Genomic DNA, 20009 nt, shown 5'->3' with positions numbered 1-20009 from the left:
CGCGGAAGTGGGTGGAGCTAAGAGGGAAAACAAGCGCTCCTTTCCGGGGTAGGGGCACGGTTGGGGCATCCACAGAGGAGCCGGGAGTCGTCTGCGAGGTGAGTTCCAGGAGGTGGAGGGGAGGTAGTGCCGCGGCCTCCTCCCCGCGGGCTGGAGTCTCAGGGTCCGGAGGAAGGCCGGGACAGAATTTCGATAAAACATCGTCCCTCAGTGTCTCTTAAGTTTCTCCTAACTTAGAGCAATCTCCACTCTACTCTGATTTTTTGTGTGTGTGTGCAATTGATTCGTGGAAGAAACTGGGTCGGTTATTCTGTTGATAATCCTGCCATCTGAGTTTTGTCTTTTTGCTTCTTTGTCACCTCATTTCACTGATTCCGTTATGCCAGGCGTCAGCAGGCCAAACTCAAATCCTGCTGGCCTCCGTTTAAAAAAACAACAAAAAAACAAACAAAAAATCCAGCCCTAACCGGTTTGGCTCGAACTCAAGGGTCCCAGGTTCGATTCCCGTCAAGGGCATGTACCTTGGTTGCGGCACATACCCAGTAGGGAGTGTGCAGGAGGCAGCTGATGGATGTTTCTCTCCCATCGATGTTTCTTTTTTTTTAATTTAATATTTTTTTATTGATTTTTCACAGAGAGTAAGAGAAAGGGATAGAGAACTAGAAACATCGATCAGCTGCCTCCTGCACACCCCCCACTGGGGATGTGCCCGCAACCAAGGCACTTTCCCTGCCTGGAATCGAACCCGGGATCTTTCAGTCCGCAAGCCAACGCTCCATCCACTGAGCCAAACCAGTCTCGGCTCTCATCGATGTTTCTAACTCTCTCTGTAAAAAAAAAAAAAAAAAAGAAAAGAAAAAAAATCAAATATATATTTTTTAGAACCCAACTTTATTGGCTTATACTAGTAATTCACCTAACATATAGTTCACCCGTTTAAAATGTACAATTCAGTGATTTTTGGAATATTTGCAGAATTGTGAAACCATCATCATGATCAGTTTTAGGACATTTTCATCATTCGCTGTCACCCCCTGTTTTACACTCCCTCCCCAGCCTCAGGCCACCACAAATCTACTATCTATCTGAATGGATTGACCTAATCTGGACCTTGCAGGATTCTGTCTGGCTCCTTTCACTTAGCGTAATGTTTCCGAGGTCCCTCCGTCTCGTAGCCTGTACCAGTACTTCCTTCTGGCTGAATAATATTCCTCTGCCTGAGATAGACCACATTTTGTTTATCCGTTTATCAATCGATGGACAGTTGGGTGGTTCCCACTTTGCGGCTATTATGAAAAATGCTGCTGTGAACGTTGGTGTACAGGTGTTTGTTGCGGACACTGGGAGTGGGATTGCTGAAGCAAATGTAACTCTATGCCTAACCTTTTGAGGAACTGCCAGAGTTTTCCAAGGTGGCTACTCCACTTTATACCCCCACTCTCCCTGTGTGAGGGTTCCAGTTTCTCCACACTGACTTTTTATTTATATTTTTTAAAGATATATTTTTTATTGATTTTTTACAGAGAGGAAGGGAGAAGGATAGAGAGTTAGAAACATCCATCATCTGCCTCCTGCACACACCCTACTGGGGATGTGCCCGCAACCAAGGTACATGGCCTTGACCGGAATTGAACCTGGGACCCTTTAGTCCAAAGGCCGACACTCTATCCACTGAGCCAAACCGGCTAGGGCAGTGGTTGGCAAACCTCTGCTCTCAAGCCACATGCGACTCTTTGGCCCCTTGAGTGTGGCTCTTCCACAAAATACCACGGCCTGGGCGAGTCTATGTTGAAGAAGTAGCCTTAGAAGAAGTTGAAGTTTAAAAAACTTGGGCTCTCCAAAGAAATTTCAATCGTTGTCCTGTTGGTATTTGGCTCTGTTGACTCATGAGTTTGCCAACCACAACCTTTTTTTTTTTTTATGTACAGTGGTGCCTCACACAACGAACTTAATTCGTTCCAGGAGCAAGTTTGTTATGCGAAAAGTTCGTTATGTGAAACGCGTTTTCCCATAACAATACATGTTAAAAAAAATAATTCGTTCTGTAGCATAAAATATGCTAAGATGACATAAAAAAAAATATGCTAAGATGACATATTTTTATTTAGATACATCTAAAAACATAATTTTTTTAAAAAAAACACACACATTTTTTTAATTTTAAGACAGACTAAGTAGAGTCTACCGAATCTTGCACATCTTCATCCATTTTCTGCTTTTTGGCCGATGGTTTCATGAAAAACCTGTCCAAAGTTCGCTGTGCGAGGCGTTCGTTATGCGAGGCACCACTGTATAGGTTTATTGATTTCAGAGAGGGAGAGCGAGAGAGAAACATCAATGATGAGAATCGTTGATGGGCTACTTCCTGCTTGCCCCCTGTTGGGGCATGTGCCCTGCCGGTGTGGTTCATAGGTCAGTGCTCTTTTCTCACCTCCAAACGGGAGAGCCCACCTCCCAGCCGGTCATGAGGACCCGGGGCGTGGAGACGCGGAAGCGCTTTGCACTGGCCCAGACATAGCTGTTTGAAGGATATGATGACGGTTTCTATGGTTTTGGTGCTTTTATGATAAATGTTCTGAGTGGCTGGGCGATCAGGGCATGGATGACACCTCCCCGCAGGTGGGAAGCGGTGGGAGGGGTTCACGGATACCATGGTGACAGCTCTGAGCTCCCTGGTCCGTCCCCCCCTCCCCCTGTGCCGGGCAGTGCCAGCACCCAGACAGGAGTCCAGCCGGCCCGCCTGGGCTCCTAGCCCAGAGTGTGAAGCACTGAGGCGGCGGCTGGGATGGAGGAGGCTCAGGGCCTTAGCAGAGCGGCTTTTCCACGGGAGGAGAAGGGCCGGTCTACACGGGGAGGGGCTGGACACACATGGGCACACACTCTTACCTGCAGAGAGTCCGGCCCGGCGCCTGGCGATCTAGGCCAGGCCTGCACACCTGGTCGGACCCCCGCTGCCGGCCCGGGGTTCTCTCTGTGCCTCCGTTTCCTTGTTCGGAGCACCCATGGGGCTGTGGTGGAGCCTGGTGGAGATAACTGTGTAAAATGCCCCGCACAGGGCCTGTCCACCGGGCCTCCATAAACCTCAGACTCGCAGGGGTCTTCAAACTACGGCCCTCGGGCCACATGCGGCCCGCAGAGGAGTCTGATCCTGCCCGCCAGGTTTTTTGGGCAGTGAATGCAGCCGAGGTGTTACAGTAGGAATTAGTAGTTCATATAGTCCGGCCCTCCAGCTCTCTGAGGGACCGTGATCTGGCCCCCACTTTAAAAAGTTTGAGGACCCCTGCCTCAGAGGCTTGCATTTGCTCTTCGGGAATTCTCTCTTCCTGCTCTCAGCCTGTTTCCGTCTGCGGTTCCTCCAGTGCAATCAGCCCTCCTGGTTCCTTTCCCGCCGAGGCCTCTGCCCCCTGGCCTGGCCTTCCAGGGAGAGAGGCTGGTAGCGCCGCCTTTAGGTTCTTCCAGGAATTGCTGTCCCTGCCATGAGGTCAAGAACCATTGTTCAGCCCCAGCTGGTGTGGCTCAGTGGGTAGAGCACCGGCCTGCGGACTGAAGGGTCCCAGGTTCGATTCCGGTCAAGGGCACATGCCTGGGCTGCGGCTCGATCCCCAGTCGGGGGTGGATAGGAGGCAGCCAGTCAATGATTCTCTCATCATTGATGTTTCTATCTCTCTCTCCCTCTACCTTCCTCTCAGAAGTCAATAAAAATATATTAAAAAGAAAAAAAGAACCACTGTTCAGAATTCAGTCCAGTTGGGAGACAGCCAGGGAGATTGGCACACCAGCCGGGTAGCAGGTGATGTTTAGGAATTGTTACTGTGCTCACGGTATCCTGGTCATGTTTTCATTGTACTGTATTGTATTTTAATAGAATTGGTCAGTGTGGGCTTCATGGAAGACATATTTTTATTTTTTTTAAATATACATTTTCATTAACTTCAGAGAGAAAGGGAGAGAGAGGTAGAAACCCCAGTGATGAGAGAGAATCAGTGATTGGCTGCCTCCTGCAGGCCCCCTCCTAGGGATCGAGCCTGCAACCCAGGCATGTGCCCTTGGCTGGAATCGAACCTGGGACCCTACAGTCCATAGGCTGATGCTGTCTGTATCCACTGAGCCAAACCAGCCAGGGCTGGAATATTTTTTAGTGTGTTTGGAACAACAGGGGTAGTGAATGTATGCTTGCATGGATACATTTCTTTATATATATATAAATAAAATTATATATATTTTATTGATTTTTCACAGAGAGGAAGGGAGAGAGATAGAGAGTTAGAAACATCGATGACAGAGAATCATCGACCAGCTGCCTCCTGCACACCCCCCACTGGGGATGTGCCTGCAACCAAGGTACATGCCCTTGACCGGAATCGAACCTGGGACCCTCCAGTCTGCAGACTGACGCTCTATCCACTGAGCCAAACCGGTTTCGGCCTGCACGGATGCATTTCATGAAACCTATTGAAGAATAAGTATCTGCGATGGCAGTTTAGTGTCCGATTGCAGAAGTGTTAAATGAATGCAGTATATTCTGGATATTGAAGACCAATCAGGAATTCTCGGGTTGTGACCTCCCTGGGGGGACCGACAGCTGTCCCATGGTTAGGAGTGCGGCTCCAGAGCTGGGCTGCCGGTTCGAATCCCGGCTCTGCACCTACCAGCGGGGGAAGGGGTGTGTGTGTGTGTGTGTGTGTGTGTGTGTGTGTGTGTGAGATTCTGTGAACTTGTTTGCTCCCTGTAAAGTGACAGTGATGATGAAGAAGAGCTGGTATGCCCTGGCCGGTTTGGCTCAGTGGACAGAGCGTCGGCCTTCGGACTGAAGGGTCCCAGGTTTGATTCCGGTCAAGGGCATGTACCTTGGTTGCAGGCACATCCCCAGTAGGGAGTGTGCAGAAGGCAGCTGGTCGATGTTTCTCTCTCATTGATGTTTCTAACTCTATATCCCTCTCCCTTCCTCTCTGTAAAAAATCAATAAAATATATATTTTAAAAAAAGATTAGCTGGTGTGCTCTGGCCGGTTTGGCTCAGGTTTGGCCTGAGGACCGAAGGGCTGCAGATTCGATTCCCAGTCAAGGGCATGTGCCTCGGTTGCAGGTTCGATCCGATCCCATGTGAGAGGTTGCTGATATATCTCTCTCTCTCTCTCCCCTCCCTCCCTCCCTCCCTCTCTCTCCTTCCTTCCCTTCCACTCTATAAAAAAAAAAAATCAATGGAAAAAATATCCTCTGGTGAGGACTTAGCTGTTACTTTGATGTGCCCTCCGAAATACCAGTGGCAGCAGATGGCACCGCCTGCTTTCTATTTAGAAACTGGCCTCACGCAGGAGACAGTGTCACCCGGTGGCGGGGAGCTCGGCCTCCTGAGCTTCAGAAGCCTGGTACTGCCCCCTGCCCCCCTTGGTCTCGGGGTCTCAGAAGTCACTGAGGGCGCCAACGAGCCTTTGTGGTGTGATTCTGTCCGTGAAGACCTGCCCTCGCCGGGCCCTGGCCGGGCGGCTCAGTGGGTTGGAGCATCATCTCATACACCAAATGGTTGAGGGTTCGACTCTTGCTCAGGGCACCTGCCTAGGTTGCAGGTTCAATCCCTAGCTGTGGCATTGGATGAGAGGCATCGGATCAATGTTTCTCTGTCTCTCTCCCTTCTCTCTCTAAAAATCAATAAAAATGTATTCTCAGATGAGGATTAAAAAAAAAAAACTTGCCCTTTCAGAAACTAAAACAGACATTATTTTTTTATTATATAATTAACATAACACTCATCCATTTAAAGTGTACCATTCAGTGTGTTGTTTTTTTTAAAATATATATTTTATTGATTTTTTACAGAGAGGATGGGAGAGGGATAGAAAGCCAGAAACATCGATGAGAGAGAAACATCCATCAGCTGCCTCCTGCACACCTCCCACTGGGGATGTGCCTGCAACCACGGTACATGCCCTTGACCGGAATCGAACCCGGGACCCTTCAGTCCGCAGGCCGACGCTCTGTCCACGGAGCCTCAGTTTGCTCCTTTGCAGAGTGGGGCTGTGGTGGGACCGGCCTGCGGGAGGCGGGGGTTGGAGGATCGACGAGACGGGGCTCAGGGTTGGCTTGTGGTCAGGGGTCGGGCAATGTCACCCTGATTATTCCATTATTTCCTGGCAAGGCAAACACACAAACACACACCTCCGGCTGGCTGTGCCTCTCTCTCTCTCTCCTGAAGGAAAATGTCCCGCCCGTGAGGCCCAAGACATGGAGATACCCTGTCCTTGGCCATGGGACAGGCCACTCCGTGCCAGACACCGCAGCGGGGCAGGGCAGTGGGCGACTAAGAATAGAGCGGGCGTGTGTCCGGAGGTCAGCTCGCCCTTCCCAGTGGCAGGGGGGCTGGGCGGAAGCGGGGCCGGGGCGGAGGGGGGGGCAGCAGGTGCCGGGCACTGGCTCAGAGGCTCGGGGGCGGGAGGAAGCGGGGGGCGGGGGCTCTGGGCTCGCTGGGGGGGTTCACCGCGGGGCGCTCCTGCAGGGGCCGCTTTGGGGGGGTGTGGGGGCGGCTGCCAGGGTGAGGCACTTGTGAAGCCGCCTGGCTGCCTCCGGAAGGTCTGGGCCTGTGTTCTGGAGAAACAGACCTCAACACGAAAAAGCGGCTTCTGGGAGGCACCACTAGGGGGCGGGCGAGATCCACGGCCCAGAGAGGCTGCGCCTCGGGTTTGGAAGGGGAAAGCGGTTTCTGAGGAACCAGAAGCAAAGGGGATAAAGATGAAGTTGCTTTAGCTGCTTTTTACATGTGGGAGCCCTTGGGTATGTCGCCCCCAAACACACACACACACACACACACACACACACACACACAACAAAAAAACCCTCAATCCTCCTGAAACCAGAGGGCCCGATAGAACGTTCCCGTGTGTTCCAGCTCTGTGTGTGACCTCCCTGCAGTCCAGGCCCCTCAGCTAGACCCCCTGGGGGTCCCCAAAGGAAACTGAGATTTTGGGGGGGAAGGACCAGCCGTCTGGAGCCACATGGACTGGGGGCCACCCTGGGACTCGGGCCCGGCAGGTCATGCCGCTCAGTCCTCCCCACGCTGACCCTGGAGCCGCCCTCTTCCGTTTTCCTGTTCTCGCCCATCCCCTAGGCTAGGGGTGTCGAACTCAATCAGAGAAGGGGCCAAAATCTAAAATCCAGCCTAAATCGCCGGCCGAATGGTTTACTGAACAGTCATAAACTGACAATGTCATAAACTGACAGCGGAGTGCAGTGATGACAGCGCGGTGCGGGCCACATTGCAAGGCCTGGCGGGCTGGATTTGGCCCGCGGGCCTTGTGTTTGACACATGTGCCCTAGGCCAGCGGTCGGCAAACTCATCCGTCCGCGGAGCCAAATAGCCACAGGATGACGGTTGACATTTCTCTGGAGAGCCAAATGTTTTAAACCTAAACTCCTTCTAACGCCACTTCTTCCACACAGACCGGCCCAGGCCGTGGTGTCTTGTGGAAGAGCCGCACGCAAGGGGCCAAAGAGCCACGTGTAACTCTCGAGCCGCAGTTTGCCGACCACGGCCCTAGTCAGTCCCTCCCTTACCTGGCAAACATTTTAATCTGTGCGTGGCTTTCGTGTGTAGGTGTTCTGTAAAATGTATCGTTTGGGCACGTAGCTTGTTAGCGATCTCCTTTAGTTTTTGTTTTGTTTTGTTAATCCTCACTTTTTTTTAGAGAGAGAGCGGGGAAGGGAGGGGGAGAGACAGACAGAAACACCGATGTGAGAGAGAGACATCCATTGGTTGCCTCCCACATGGGCCTCGACCAGGGCCAGCAACCGAGGTACATGCCTTTGATAGGGATTGAACCTGGGACCCTTCATTCCGTGGTCGGACGCTCTATCCACTGAGCCACACTGGCTAGGGCTGATCTTTAATTTCTTACTTTCACCCAGCATTATGTTTTGTTGTTGTTGTTTTGTTTTTTAAATTCTCACCCAAGGAGTGACGCTAGTTTTTCCATTGATTTTTTTTTTTTTTAAGTGGAAGGGAGCGGGGGAGGGGAGGGAGGAGAGGAACGTGAGTGACATTCCCGCCTGTGGGATACAGTGTCCAGGATCCATAAGGCGGGTCCCTGTCGGACCTCCTGGGGAGAGGCTGCAGGACCAACAGTTCCTCCTTTTTAAAAAAATATATATATTTTATTGATTTTTCACAGAGAGGAAGGGAGAGAGACAGAGAGCCAGAAACATCGATGAGAGAGTCATCGATCAGCTGCCTCCTGCACGCCCCCCCACTGGGGATGTGCCCGCAACCAAGGTACATGCCCCCCGACCGGATTCGAACCCAGGACCCTTCAGTCCCCAGGCCGACGCTCTATCCACTGAGTCAAACCGGTTTCGGCCATAAAATTACTTTCATTGCTACTTCATAACTGTAATTTTGCTACTGTTATGAATTGTGACCATGGGAAAACACAGATATTTACACTACGATTCATAACAGTAGCAAAATTATAGTTATGAAGTAGCAACAAGAGTAATTTTGTGGTTGGGGGTCACCACAACATGAGGAGCTGTGTTACAGGGCGGCGGCGTTAGGAAGGTTGAGAACTGCTGTTTTAGAGAATGGAAGAGGGGGTGGAGTGGGGGAGACAGAGCAAGAAGGGAGAGAAACATCCATGGGAGAGAGACACGTGGTTGGTTGCCTCTCACTCCAGTCCCTTGCAGGGCCAGGGATGGAACTTGCAACCGAGATACACGCCCTTGACCAGGAATCGAACCTGTGACCCCTTCCGTCCTCTGGCAGCGCTCTAACCACTGAGCAATCCGGCCAGGCAGCATTGTGTTCTTATGATCTACCCATGATGCTTTGCACACGCCTGCTCAGTCGCATCTCTGTGCCGGTCGCCATGACGGGCAGGTGCTGCCCTTCCTCCCGGGCGGGGGCCTTCCGTTGCGGGGGCCGCTGTGGTCTTGCTCCCGAGCTGGCGGCTCTGAGGCTGGCCTTGGGGCGCCTGCACCCCGGCAGAGTGCCCGCGCTCACTCTGCCGAAGACCCACAGCCCGTCCCAGGAAGGCTGGCCCGTCCCTCTTCCCGCAGCGTCACCGCGGGTTCAGCCCCCCGCCTGGTCTTCTCCACCCTCCGAGCTCTGCCCGCGGCCGAAGCCGGTGTGGCTCAGTGGATAGAGCGTCCGCCTGCGGACTGAAAGGTCCCGGGTTCGAATCCGGTCAGGGGCATGTACCTTGGTTGCGGGCACATCCCCAGTAGGAGGTGTGCAGGAGGCAGCTGGTCGATGATCCTCTCTCATCGATGTTTCTTAATCTCTATCCCTGTCTCTTCTCTCTGTAAAAAAAAAAAAATCAATAAAATATATTTTTTTAAAAAGAGAGACAAAACTCTGGGGAGGGAGGGTATGTATGGAGGGGGGGCAATGTTAACATATGTGCACAGATAATAATTTAATAATTAAAAAAAAGAACATCCTTGTAAGCTTTAAGAAATAATAATAATAATAAACAGAACTTCCCCTCCGGTTTCAGGTGACACTCCCACGCCTCCTGAGGCCACGCCTGCCAGCAGGACGCCTGCTTCTGCAAGCGAACCCCGAACCCCGGGCCTTCTTCAAGGTAAAGCCACTTCCTCCCTTTGGGACGTGCACGGGTTTCGTAAGCTTTCAACGCTCCCGCCCCGCCGCCCGCTCCCCTTCGGGGGCGCAGCTCAGCCCCCGGGGCCCTGCAGGCCCGTCCTCCCTGTCCCGCCCCGCGGCGGCTCCCTCTGGCCCCGCGGCCCTCCAGCTCCCCTCCTCCCCCCTCCCTCCTCCCTCCTCCCCGCGGCCCTCCCGCTCCCCTCCCTCCCTCCTCCCTCCCTCCTCCCTCCTCCCCACGGCCCTCCCGCTCCCCTCCCTCCCTCCTCCCTCCCTCCTCCCTCCTTCCCGCGGCCCTCCTGCTCCCCTCCCTCCTTCCTGCCCCCCCCCCACGGCCCTCCCGCTCCCCTCCCTCCTCCCTCCTCCCTCCTCCCTGCTCCCCGCAGCCCTCCAGCTCCCCTCCTCCCCCCTCCCTCCTCCCTGCTCCCCACGGCCCCCCTCCCTCCTCCCTCCTCCCTCCTCCCCGCGGCCCTCCCGCTCCCCTCCCCCCTCCCTCCTCCTTCCTCCCTCCTCCCTCCTTCCCGCGGCCCTCCCGCTCCCCTCCCCCCTCCCTCCTCCTTCCTCCCTCCTCCCTCCTTCCCGCGGCCCTCCCGCTCCCCTCCCTCCTCCCCCCTCCCTCCTCCCTCCTCCCCACGGCCCTCCCGCTCTCCTCCCTCCTCCCCGCGGCCCTCCCGCTCCCCTCCCCCCTCCCTCCTCCTTCCTCCCTCCTCCCTCCTTCCCGCGGCCCTCCTGCTCCCCTCCCTCCTCCCCACGGCCCTCCCGCTCCCCTCCCTCCTCCCCGCGGCCCTCCTGCTCCCCTCCCTCCTCCCTCCTCCCCGCGGCCCTCCTGCTCCCCTCCCTCCTCCCTCCTCCCCGCGGCCCTCCTGCTCCCCTCCCTCCTCCCTCCTTCCCGCGGCCCTCCCGCTCCCCTCCCTCCTCCCCACGGCCCTCCCGCTCCCCTCCCTCCTCCCCGCGGCCCTCCTGCTCCCCTCCCCCCTCCCTCCTCCCCGCGGCCCTCCCGCTCTCCTCCCTCCTCCCCGCGGCCCTCCTGCTCCCCTCCCTCCCTCCTTCCCGCGGCCCTCCCGCTCCTCCCCCCTCCTCCCCAGGATGACGCGGCACGGCAAGAACTGCACGGCGGGCGCGGTGTACACCTACCACGAGAAGAAGAAGGACACAGGTACGGGGGGGGGGGGGGGGGTGAGGACCGCCTCCCCGGCCCCCGTGGGTGACAGCCCGGCCTCTCAGCACCCGTGGATGGCCCCGCATTGGGCCCCTCTGGGTGCACAGGGCTGGTCCTCCGGGGAGGAGGGAGGGTCACTGTTGCCATAGCAATGTCCCCGCAGGAGAAAGGAGGCGGAGAGGTGCCGTCTGGGAGCTGGGCAGAGCCTGAGGGTGACTGGCGTCTGTCACTCACCCTCGTTAGCCCTTCCTGCGGGCTGTGCGGCCGCGCCCCCAGCACAGAGACCGCCCTGCCCGCTCTCCCTCCCTCGTTTTTAATCCTCACCGAGGACATTTTTTTCACTGATTTTTAGGGAGAGGGAAAGACAGAGGGAAACATTGATGTGAGGGAAACACATCCATCGGTTACCTCTTGCACAAGCCCCACCAGGGCCCAGGCCGGGAGGAGCCTGCAACTGAGGTCCTTGCCCTTGACCGGAATCAAACCCCGAACCTTTCACTCCGCAGGCCCACGCTCCATCCCCTGAGCCAAGCCGGCGAGGGCCAGCCACTCTTTTCTTTTTTTAAATACTTTATTGATTTTTTACAGAGAGGAAGGGAGAGAGAGAGCTAGAAACGTCGATGAGAGAGAAACATCGGCCAACTGCCTCTTGCACCCCCCCCACTGGGGATGTGCCCGGAACCAAGGTACATGCCCTTGACCGGAATCGAACCCGGGACCTTTCAGTCCGCAGGCCGATGCTCTACCACTGAGCCAAACCGGTTTCGGCAACACAGCCTACTCTTGACTGCCTGTTTCTCTGCGTCTCCTCACCTCTGAGTTCCCGGTGCCTCTCACAGTTTGGAGAGAGGCATGTCTCCTTTCTCTCCACCTTTTTCTTTTAAAAAACTTTTTAATATATTTTTATTGATTTCAGAGAGAAAGGGAGAGGGAGAGAGAGAGAGAAACATCAATGATGAGAATCATCGATCGGCTGCCTCCTGCAGGCACCACATGGGATCGAGCACACAAGGAATTGAACCAGGACCTCCTGGTTCATAGGTCGACACCCAACCGCTGAGCCACACTGGCCGGGCTCTCCATGCGCTTTCTTGTCCGCCCCCAGCGGCCTCAGGCTACGGGACCCAGAACATCCGGCTGAGCCGGGATGCCGTCAAGGACTTCGACTGCTGCTGCCTCTCCCTGCAGCCCTGCCATGACCCCGTCGTCACGTGAGCTGGGGACACGGGAGGGGTCTGTGGGGCGGGTCTGGCCCACCCCTCAGGTTCAGTGTCCTCGTCTGAGAGGCGGCATGGCCCTGTGTGTTTCATGTCGGTGATAGAGGGTGGGCTCTTGGGCTGTCGCCTGGCCCTTCACCACAGCTGGCGGGTGGAGCACGATCCGTCTCTGCCTCCGATGGCCCCGCCCCGGCCCCGGCCCGGCCCCGGCCCGGCCCATGCTCCCCTCCGCCCTCTCGCAGCCCCGACGGCTACCTGTACGAGCGGGAGGCGATCCTGGAGTACATCCTGCACCAGAAGAAGGAGATCGCGCGGCAGCTGAAGGTGCGGGGGAGGGGGGAGCGCGGGGGTGCTGGTGTTTGGATGTGAGCTCCAAGCAGGGCCTGGCTCACCGCTCCCTCCTCCCTCCTCCCTCCTCCCGCCGCCCAGGCCTACGAGAAGCAGCGGGGCGCCCGGCGGGAGGAGCAGAAGGAGCTGCAGCGGGCAGCCGCGCAGGACCAGGTGCGGGGCTTCCTGGAGAAGGAGGCGGCCATCGTGAGCCGGCCCCTCAACCCCTTCACGCCCAAGGCCGCCCCGGGAGCCGGCCCAGGTGAGGGGGCAGGTGCGGGTGGGCGGGGTCCCCTGGGGCCAAGTACCTAACCACTGGGACCCTCTGCCTCCTGCAGATGATGCCCAAGCGGGTCCCAGCGCCGCCGGCCCCGCAGGCAAGGACAAGGACAAGGACAAGATGCTGCCCAGCTTCTGGATCCCGTCGCTGACCCCCGAGGCCAAAGCCACCAAGCTGGAGAAGCCGGTGAGCCCCCGCCAGCGAGCGCCTGCGCCCACATTGCCAATGTCTCCCCGCCGGGACCTCCCCCTCCTCCCGCACCCGGCCCAGCCCTGCCTCTCTCCTCCTCCAGTCCCGCACCGTGACCTGCCCCATGTCCGGGAAGCCCCTGCGCATGTCTGACCTGACGCCGGTGCGGTTCACGCCCCTGGACAGCTCCGTGGACCGCGTGGGGCTCATCACGCGCAGCGAGCGCTACGTGTGCGCCGTGACCCGGGACAGCCTGAGCAACGCCACGCCGTGCGCCGTGCTGCGGCCCTCGTGAGCCCGGGGGGCCTGCTGGAGGGGGGGGCGGGATGGGGGCGGCCCCTCTGGGCGGCATGTGAGCGGCTCCCCACCTCCCATCGCCGCAGGGGCGCCGTGGTCACCCTGGAGTGCGTGGAGAAGCTGATCCGGAAGGATATGGTGGACCCTGTGAACGGGGAGAAGCTCACAGACCGCGACATCATCGTGCTGCAGCGGGTGAGCGGGCCCCTTCCACCTGCCTTCCTGCCTGGCCCCGCCCCTCCTCCGGCCACGCCCTCCCAAGGCCCCGCCTCATCGCCAGGCCCCTCCCCTCCCAAAGCCCGCCCCCTCGCCTGGTCACTACCCAAGCCCGGCCTCCTCGCCAGGCCACTCCCCTCCCCGAGGCCTCGCCTCCTCGCCAGGCCACTCCCTCCCCAAGGCCCGCCCCCTCGTCAGGCCACTTCCTTCCCCAAGCCCCAACTCCTCCCCAGGCCAAGCTCCTCCCCTCACAAACCCTCCCCAAGACCCCGCCTCCTCACCAGGTCACTTCCCCCAAGCCCCGCCTCCCCCTCAGGCCACACCCCTCGTCAAGGCCCGCCCCTCGTCAGGCCCCTCCCCTCCCAAAGGCCCCCCCCCCCGCCCTCGATGCCACGCCTACCCTGGTCCTCGCCCTCACCCCAGGAGACCCGCCCCTTGCCTTAGGCCCCGCCCACCCTGGCCGGGCCGCCTGGACAACCCCCTGCCCCTCCACGGCCTTCACTCTGCCTCTTCACCGCCCCCCAGGGCGGCACGGGCTTCGCGGGCTCCGGAGTGAAGCTGCAGGCGGAGAAGTCGCGGCCTGTGATGCAGGCCTGAGCGCGGGAACCAAATAAAGGACTTGGAAGCGACTGGCTGGTGTGCGGCGCCTTCCTTAGCCTCTGAGCCCGGGCCCGGGGGACGGCGCACAGGCTGTGCGGTGGTGGTGGCGGTGGTGGCGGTGGCGGTGGCGGTGGCGGGCAGGCTGGAAGGACTCGAGTTTGGAAGCGGGGGCTGGGAGCATTTAGTATGGTCGCAGGTTGAGTAAAATCTGAGCTGAAGTGCACAGCTGACACTGATGGGCGGGCCTGAGGTCAGGGCCCAGCCATCACCACACAGGGCGCCCTCCCGGAAGGACATGGCGGACCCTGAGCACCGGGAGAAGCCCGGGGTGTGCGTTATGCCACATCTGGAGCCTGTGAGGTGTCGGAGCACCCCTGCCAGTCCCCAGGGTGACACCACCCGGAGGAAGTGTCTGAGACGATGCCACGGGCAGCCCCTCCCCCAGCACCGCTGGAGGGTGAGGAGCAGGGGCACTGCGAGGGTCCGAGGAGCAGAGGGAGGGCGCCTGGTGCACCGGCCTGCAGTTCCGACTTGTCCAGGAGAGCAGGCGCAGCCCTGAAGCTGTCCGTTTTAACCCCAAAAGCCACCCTGGGCTGCAGGGAGAGCCAGGACAGACGGACAAGCAAAGAGGAAAGGAAGACACCATTCCTGCCCCCGGGACCTTCCACATGAGTTTCCACCCCAGGGAGACCCCCGCGCATCTGCCCTGCCATTGGGGAAGGGCCTCTCAGCTAACATCCAGATGGGATCCCAGGGCCGAGAAGTGTCTGAGGCTGCAGTGCCGCCCAGCCCAGCCCCCTCCGGGGCCAGACCGCCGTGCTGAAGGGGAAGGTTTCAGTGGGAGGGTGGACGGAGTCAAACTCACACCCTGGGAAACCCCCAAACCCAGTGGTTGCTCCCGCAGACACTTCTAGAACTTTCCCTGGCCCGGCCAGTGTGGCTCAGTGGTTGGGTATCGAGCTATGAACCAGGGGGTCACAGTTTTATTCCAGTCAGGGCATATGCCCAGGTTTCAGGTTGATCTCTGGTTAGGGGGAGTGCAGTAGGCAGCCAATCAATGACTCTCATCACTGATGTTTCTAACTCTCCTCCCTCTCAGAAATCAATCAATATATATATATAATTTTTAAAGAATCTTTCCTTGGTCCCTATTAGTCCTCATACCCTCTCTCGGGGCCCCAGTCCCTGGAAACTGGCCCAGGTGCGTAACATTCAAGGAGCCCTTACCTTCTGAACCTGAGTCTACAGTCCCCAGAATCCTTGCCACCTTCTGGGATCGGGATGCTTACACCCATTTCCCAGAACAGCCCACTGAGGCTCAGAACACAACGTGCCCGAACTCACCCTGCTCCAGGCCTCGCCGCCTCCGGAGGCACCCACCCCAGGCTTGGCTCTGCCACTGCCCCCCTCCTTTGTGCCCTCCCTCTCCCAGTATCCCCAGCTTCACCCCACAGACCTCTCCACCTTTACACCCAGCCCACCCTCAAACCTTCCCTCCCCTAAACACCCCAATACTCATCTTTCCCAAGCTCTCTCAACCACCCCGAGGCCTTCCGTGTTTCCCTCAGCTCCTCAACGTCCCTAATATAGGCTGTGTGTGCTACGGGCTACCCCTCGCCCCCATAACCCTAACCCTTACCCTAACCCCCATAACCCAAAGAACTTCTAGGATTTCCATCTTGCACCTTTGTTTCCACAAGAAACCAAAACCCACGTCTTCTGTTCACAGGCTGTTTGTGAGACGGGGGGGGAGGGAAGCGTCAAGGTCTTTTCTCCAAGAAACAGGTTCCTTTAAGGTTTCCAAGCTAACGAGGGCCCGGCTGGTGTGGCTCAGTGACTGCGTGTCCACCCGCCAACCAGAGGTCACAGTGGGATTCCCAGTCAGGGCACCTGCCCGGGTTGTGGGCTCGATCCCCAGGAGGGGGCGTGCAGGAGGCAGCTGGTCAATGATTCAATGAGTCTCTCTCATCATTGGTATTTCTATTTCACCTTCTCCCTTCCTCTCTGAAATCAATTATATATATAATTTTTAAAATATATATTTTATTGATTTTTTACAGAGAGGAAGGGAGAGGGATAGAGAGTTAGAAATATTGATGAGAGAGAATCATCGATCAGCTGCCTCCTGCACACCCCCTACTGGGGATGTGCCCGCCACCGAGGCACATGCCCTTAACCGGAATCGAACCCGGGACCTTTTAGTCCACAGGCCGGCGCTCCATCCACTGAGCCAGACCGCTTTGGGCTATCTATTTATTTTTAAATGTACAACAGTAACAGGAAAAGAAAGAGTCTTGGCCAAGGTGGCTCCGTTGATAGGGCAGCATCCGGTGCCACCAAAGGTGCCGGTGCCGCTCCTGTCAGGGTACAGACGCCCGGTTGTGGGTTCCCTATCACATCACATCAATGTTTCTCCCTCTCTGAAAATAAATTCTAAAATCTTTTTTTAAAAAAAAGAGGAAGCAAGACAGACAGTGAAGAGACAGGAAGTGGAAACAAACCTGTCTTTTCTCACAGCTTTCCCAGACGCCGGCCCGGAGCCCAGAGCAGGAGGCAGGCCTGCCGGTGGCGGGTCCCCGCGGCCCTGGCCGCGCGGGCAGACGGTCGCCATTGCTCCTTCTGGTGTTTAAACGCGGAGATGTGTTCCGGGGAAAGGACACCTCAGGGCAGGGGGCAAACCCCTGGTTGCCAGGGGAGGGGGAAGGGTTGACTATAAAGCTGGGGCCTGGTGCCCTAACCAGTTTGGCTCAGTGGATAGAGCGTTGGCCTGTGGACTGAAGGGTCCCGGGTTCGATTCCTGTCAAGGGCATGTACCTTGGTTGCAGGTACACCCCCAGTAAGAGGCGTGAAGGAGGCAGCTGATCTATGTTTCTCTCGCATTGATGTTTCTAACTCTATCCCTCTCCCTCTCTGTAAAAAAAATCAATAAAAATATATATTTTAAAAAATCAATAAAATATATATATATTTTTTTTAAAAGTCAAAGTAAATGAAGACATGCTTTTTTTTCTCTCTCTTCAAAGTGTAATCTAGGTCACTATGATCTCTGAGAGAAGAAGGGAGGGGGAGAGAGAGAAGCATCGATCAGTTGCCTCCTGGGGGACTGGGGATCAAACCTGCAACCTAGGTATGTGCCCTGACCAGGAATCAAACCCACAACCTTCTGGTGCACCGGGCAGCTAGCAACCAGCCAAGCCACCCAGCCAGGGCGGAGACACTTTCAGGGACTAAACCAAAATGGTCTTCACTGGGTACTCCTCATCATCTCCGTGAAAAAGAAGTCCATGTAACGTCAGAGGATTCTGACTCAGCAAACGACTGAGAAACAAGAGAGGCTGTGCCCTCCGGTCCTGGGTCTGCCTCCTGCGTCAAATGTTAGAAGGAACAGACTCAGGGACGCCCCTTCCAGCCCGCGATCACCGCCACCCTCTCCCAGTCACCATCTGGGGAACCACCTCCGCCTCCAAGATCAGCCGACACCTCGGCCTCCGAGATCAGCCGACACCTCAGCCTCCGAGATCAGCCGACACCTCAGCCTCCGAGATCAGCCAACACCATTTTGTGTGTGTGTGTGTGTGTGTGTGTGTTTTACCTTAAATAAACTCCTATTGTAAGATGACCAGACGTCCCGATTTTTAACAATTTGTCCCGCGGTGTTTTAAAACAAATTGTTAAAAATTGGGACTGAGAAAAATCGGGACTTTTTAAAAATGCTGTGGGACAGCCGAGGCCGGTGTGGCTCAGTGGACAGAGCGTCGGCCTGTGGACTGAAAGGTCCCAGGTTCAATTCCGGTCAAGGGCATGTACCTTGGTTGCGGGCACATCCCCAGTTGGGGGGGTGCAAGAGGCAGCTGGTCGATGTTTCTCTCTCATCGATGTTTCTAACTCTCTATCCCTCTCCCTTCCTCTCTGTAAAAACTCAATAAAATATATATTAAAAAAAACAAAAACAAAAAACAATAAAATGAAAAAATAAATGAAAATGCTGTGGGACAAATCGGTAAAAATTGGGACTGTCCTGCCCAAAGCGGGACGTCTGGTCACCTTATCCCAGTGCCTAACAACCAGGAGCTCCCAAATCCGGCAGAATCACCCACTGCGGGGCGGCCGCGGCCCCCGGCCCCTGCCCCCCGCCTCTGCGGCCGCCCTCCTACCTCTCCGGGCCTCAGTTTCCCCGCCAGGATGCGGCTCTCCGGTGGGGCCGGTCTGAGCGGCCCGGAAGCAGCCCGGCACTGACAGCGGCCCTGACAGGCAGGTCAGCGGCGGCCGCCCGCTCTCCCGGGGCCTGTGGGCGCCTCCCCCACGCGGTGAGCAGAGCCGGAGCCGGAGCCGGAGCCAGAACAGAACCAGAGCCAGAGCCAGAGCCAGAGCCAGAGCCAGAGCCAGAACAGAACCAGAGCCAGAGCCAGAGCCAGAGCCAGAGCCAGAGCCAGAACAGAACCAGAGCCAGAGCCAGAGCCAGAACAGAGCCAGAGCCAGAACAGAACCAGAGCCGGAGCCAGAGCCAGAGCCAGAGCCAGAACAGAGCCAGAGCCAGAACAGAACCAGAGCCGGAACCAGAGCCAGAGCCAGAACAGAGCCAGAGCCAGAGCCAGAGCCAGAGCCAGAGCCAGAACAGAACCAGAGCCGGAACCAGAGCCAGAGCCAGAACAGAGCCAGAGCCAGAGCCAGAGCCAGAGCCAGAACAGAACCAGAGCCGGAGCCGGAGCCGGAGCCAGAGCCAGAACAGAACCAGAGCCAGAACAGAACCAGAGCCGGAGCCGGAGCCGGAGCCAGAGCCAGAACAGAACCAGAGCCAGAACCAGAGCCAGAACAGAGCCAGAGCCAGAACAGAACCAGAGCCAGAGCCAGAGCCAGAGCCAGAGCCAGAACAGAACCAGAGCCAGAGCCAGAGCCAGAGCCAGAACAGAGCCAGAGCCAGAACAGAACCAGAGCCGGAGCCAGAGCCAGAGCCAGAACAGAGCCAGAGCCAGAGCCAGAACAGAACCAGAGCCGGAGCCGGAGCCGGAGCCAGAACAGAACCAGAGCCAGAACAGAACCAGAGCTGGAGCCGGAGCCGGAGCCAGAGCCAGAACAGAACCAGAGCCAGAACCAGAGCCAGAACAGAGCCAGAGCCAGAACAGAACCAGAGCCAGAGCCAGAGCCAGAGCCAGAGCCAGAACAGAGCCAGAACAGAACCAGAGCCAGAGCCAGAGCCAGAGCCAGAACAGAGCCAGAGCCAGAACAGAACCAGAGCCAGGGCCAGAACAGAGCCAGAGCCAGAACAGAACCAGAGCCAGAACCAGAGCCGGAGCTGGAGCCAGAGCCAGAACAGAACCAGAGCCAGAACAGAACCAGAGCTGGAGCCGGAGCCGGAGCCAGAGCCAGAACAGAACCAGAGCCAGAACCAGAGCCAGAACAGAGCCAGAGCCAGAACAGAACCAGAGCCAGAGCCAGAGCCAGAGCCAGAGCCAGAACAGAGCCAGAACAGAACCAGAGCCAGAGCCAGAGCCAGAGCCAGAACAGAGCCAGAGCCAGAACAGAACCAGAGCCAGGGCCAGAACAGAGCCAGAGCCAGAACAGAACCAGAGCCAGAACCAGAGCCGGAGCTGGAGCCAGAGCCAGAACAGAACCAGAGCCAGAACCAGAGTCGGAGCAGGAGCCAGAGCCAGAACAGAACCAGAGCCAGGGCCAGAGCCAGAGCCAGAACAGAACCAGAACCAGAGCCAGAACAGAACCAGAGCCAGGCCCCAGGAGCTGCAGGCGCAGACCCCAGCTCTGCCACTTCCTGCGGAACCACTTCCGGGGGAGGCGGTGAGCCCCATCAGGAAGATGGGCCGCACCTGGCCCCCTCCGCAGGCCGGGCCGGGCAGGGAGAGGCTGGCCCTCAGGCACCACCGGGAGCCTCGGGAGCCCAAGAGCATGTACATTGGTTGCGGGCACATCCACAGTAGGGGGTGTGCAGGAGGCAGCTGGTCGATGTTTCTCTCTCATCGATGTTTCTGACTCTCTCTCTCTCCCTTCCTCTCTGTGATAAATCAATAAAATATATTTTTTAGAAAGAGCTGATGAAGCCAAAACCGGTTTGGTTCAGTGGGTAGAGCGTCGGCCTGCGGACTGAAAGGTCCCGAGTTCGATTCGGGTCAAGAGCATGTAC

The 20009-nt window shown here is 57.2% G+C and overlaps 1 protein-coding gene across 2 annotated transcripts; it reads left to right on the top strand.

Moving 5' to 3' along the window:
- The first annotated feature begins 4 nt into the window (after positions 1 to 4).
- Positions 5 to 13902, top strand: NOSIP (nitric oxide synthase interacting protein). 2 transcript variants are annotated; one of them, XM_084906201.1, is made up of 10 exons: positions 5 to 98; positions 9485 to 9571; positions 10674 to 10744; positions 11853 to 11958; positions 12207 to 12288; positions 12394 to 12553; positions 12630 to 12757; positions 12864 to 13051; positions 13144 to 13252; positions 13799 to 13902. In XM_084906201.1, exons 3-10 carry the CDS (start codon positions 10675 to 10677, stop codon positions 13868 to 13870), a joined length of 915 nt encoding a protein of 304 aa, XP_084762327.1. In that variant the 5' UTR covers positions 5 to 98; positions 9485 to 9571; position 10674; the 3' UTR covers positions 13871 to 13902. The 2 variants fall into 2 exon arrangements, with proteins under 2 accessions (XP_084762327.1, XP_084762328.1); XM_084906202.1 differs by having other exon boundaries at positions 48 to 98; positions 9465 to 9571.
- Positions 13903 to 20009: the final 6107 nt, after the last annotated feature.

This window comes from Pipistrellus hanaki (assembly GCF_964339955.1).
Source record: "Pipistrellus hanaki genome assembly, chromosome: 15".
NCBI classification, from domain to species: Eukaryota; Metazoa; Chordata; class Mammalia; order Chiroptera; family Vespertilionidae; genus Pipistrellus; species Pipistrellus hanaki.
The sequence above is the reverse complement of the archived record's forward strand: the minus strand, read 5'-3'. Positions and strand labels throughout refer to the sequence as shown.

Coding starts and splice junctions, on each gene's coding strand:
- NOSIP (XM_084906201.1), top strand. CDS start 10,675: ATGACGCGGCACGGCAAGAACTGCACGGCGGGCGCGGTGTACACCTAC. Junction 10,745..11,852: donor CGAGAAGAAGAAGGACACAG/GTACGGGGGGGG, acceptor GTCCGCCCCCAG/CGGCCTCAGGCTACGGGACC. Junction 12,758..12,863: donor CCACCAAGCTGGAGAAGCCG/GTGAGCCCCCGC, acceptor CTCCTCCTCCAG/TCCCGCACCGTGACCTGCCC.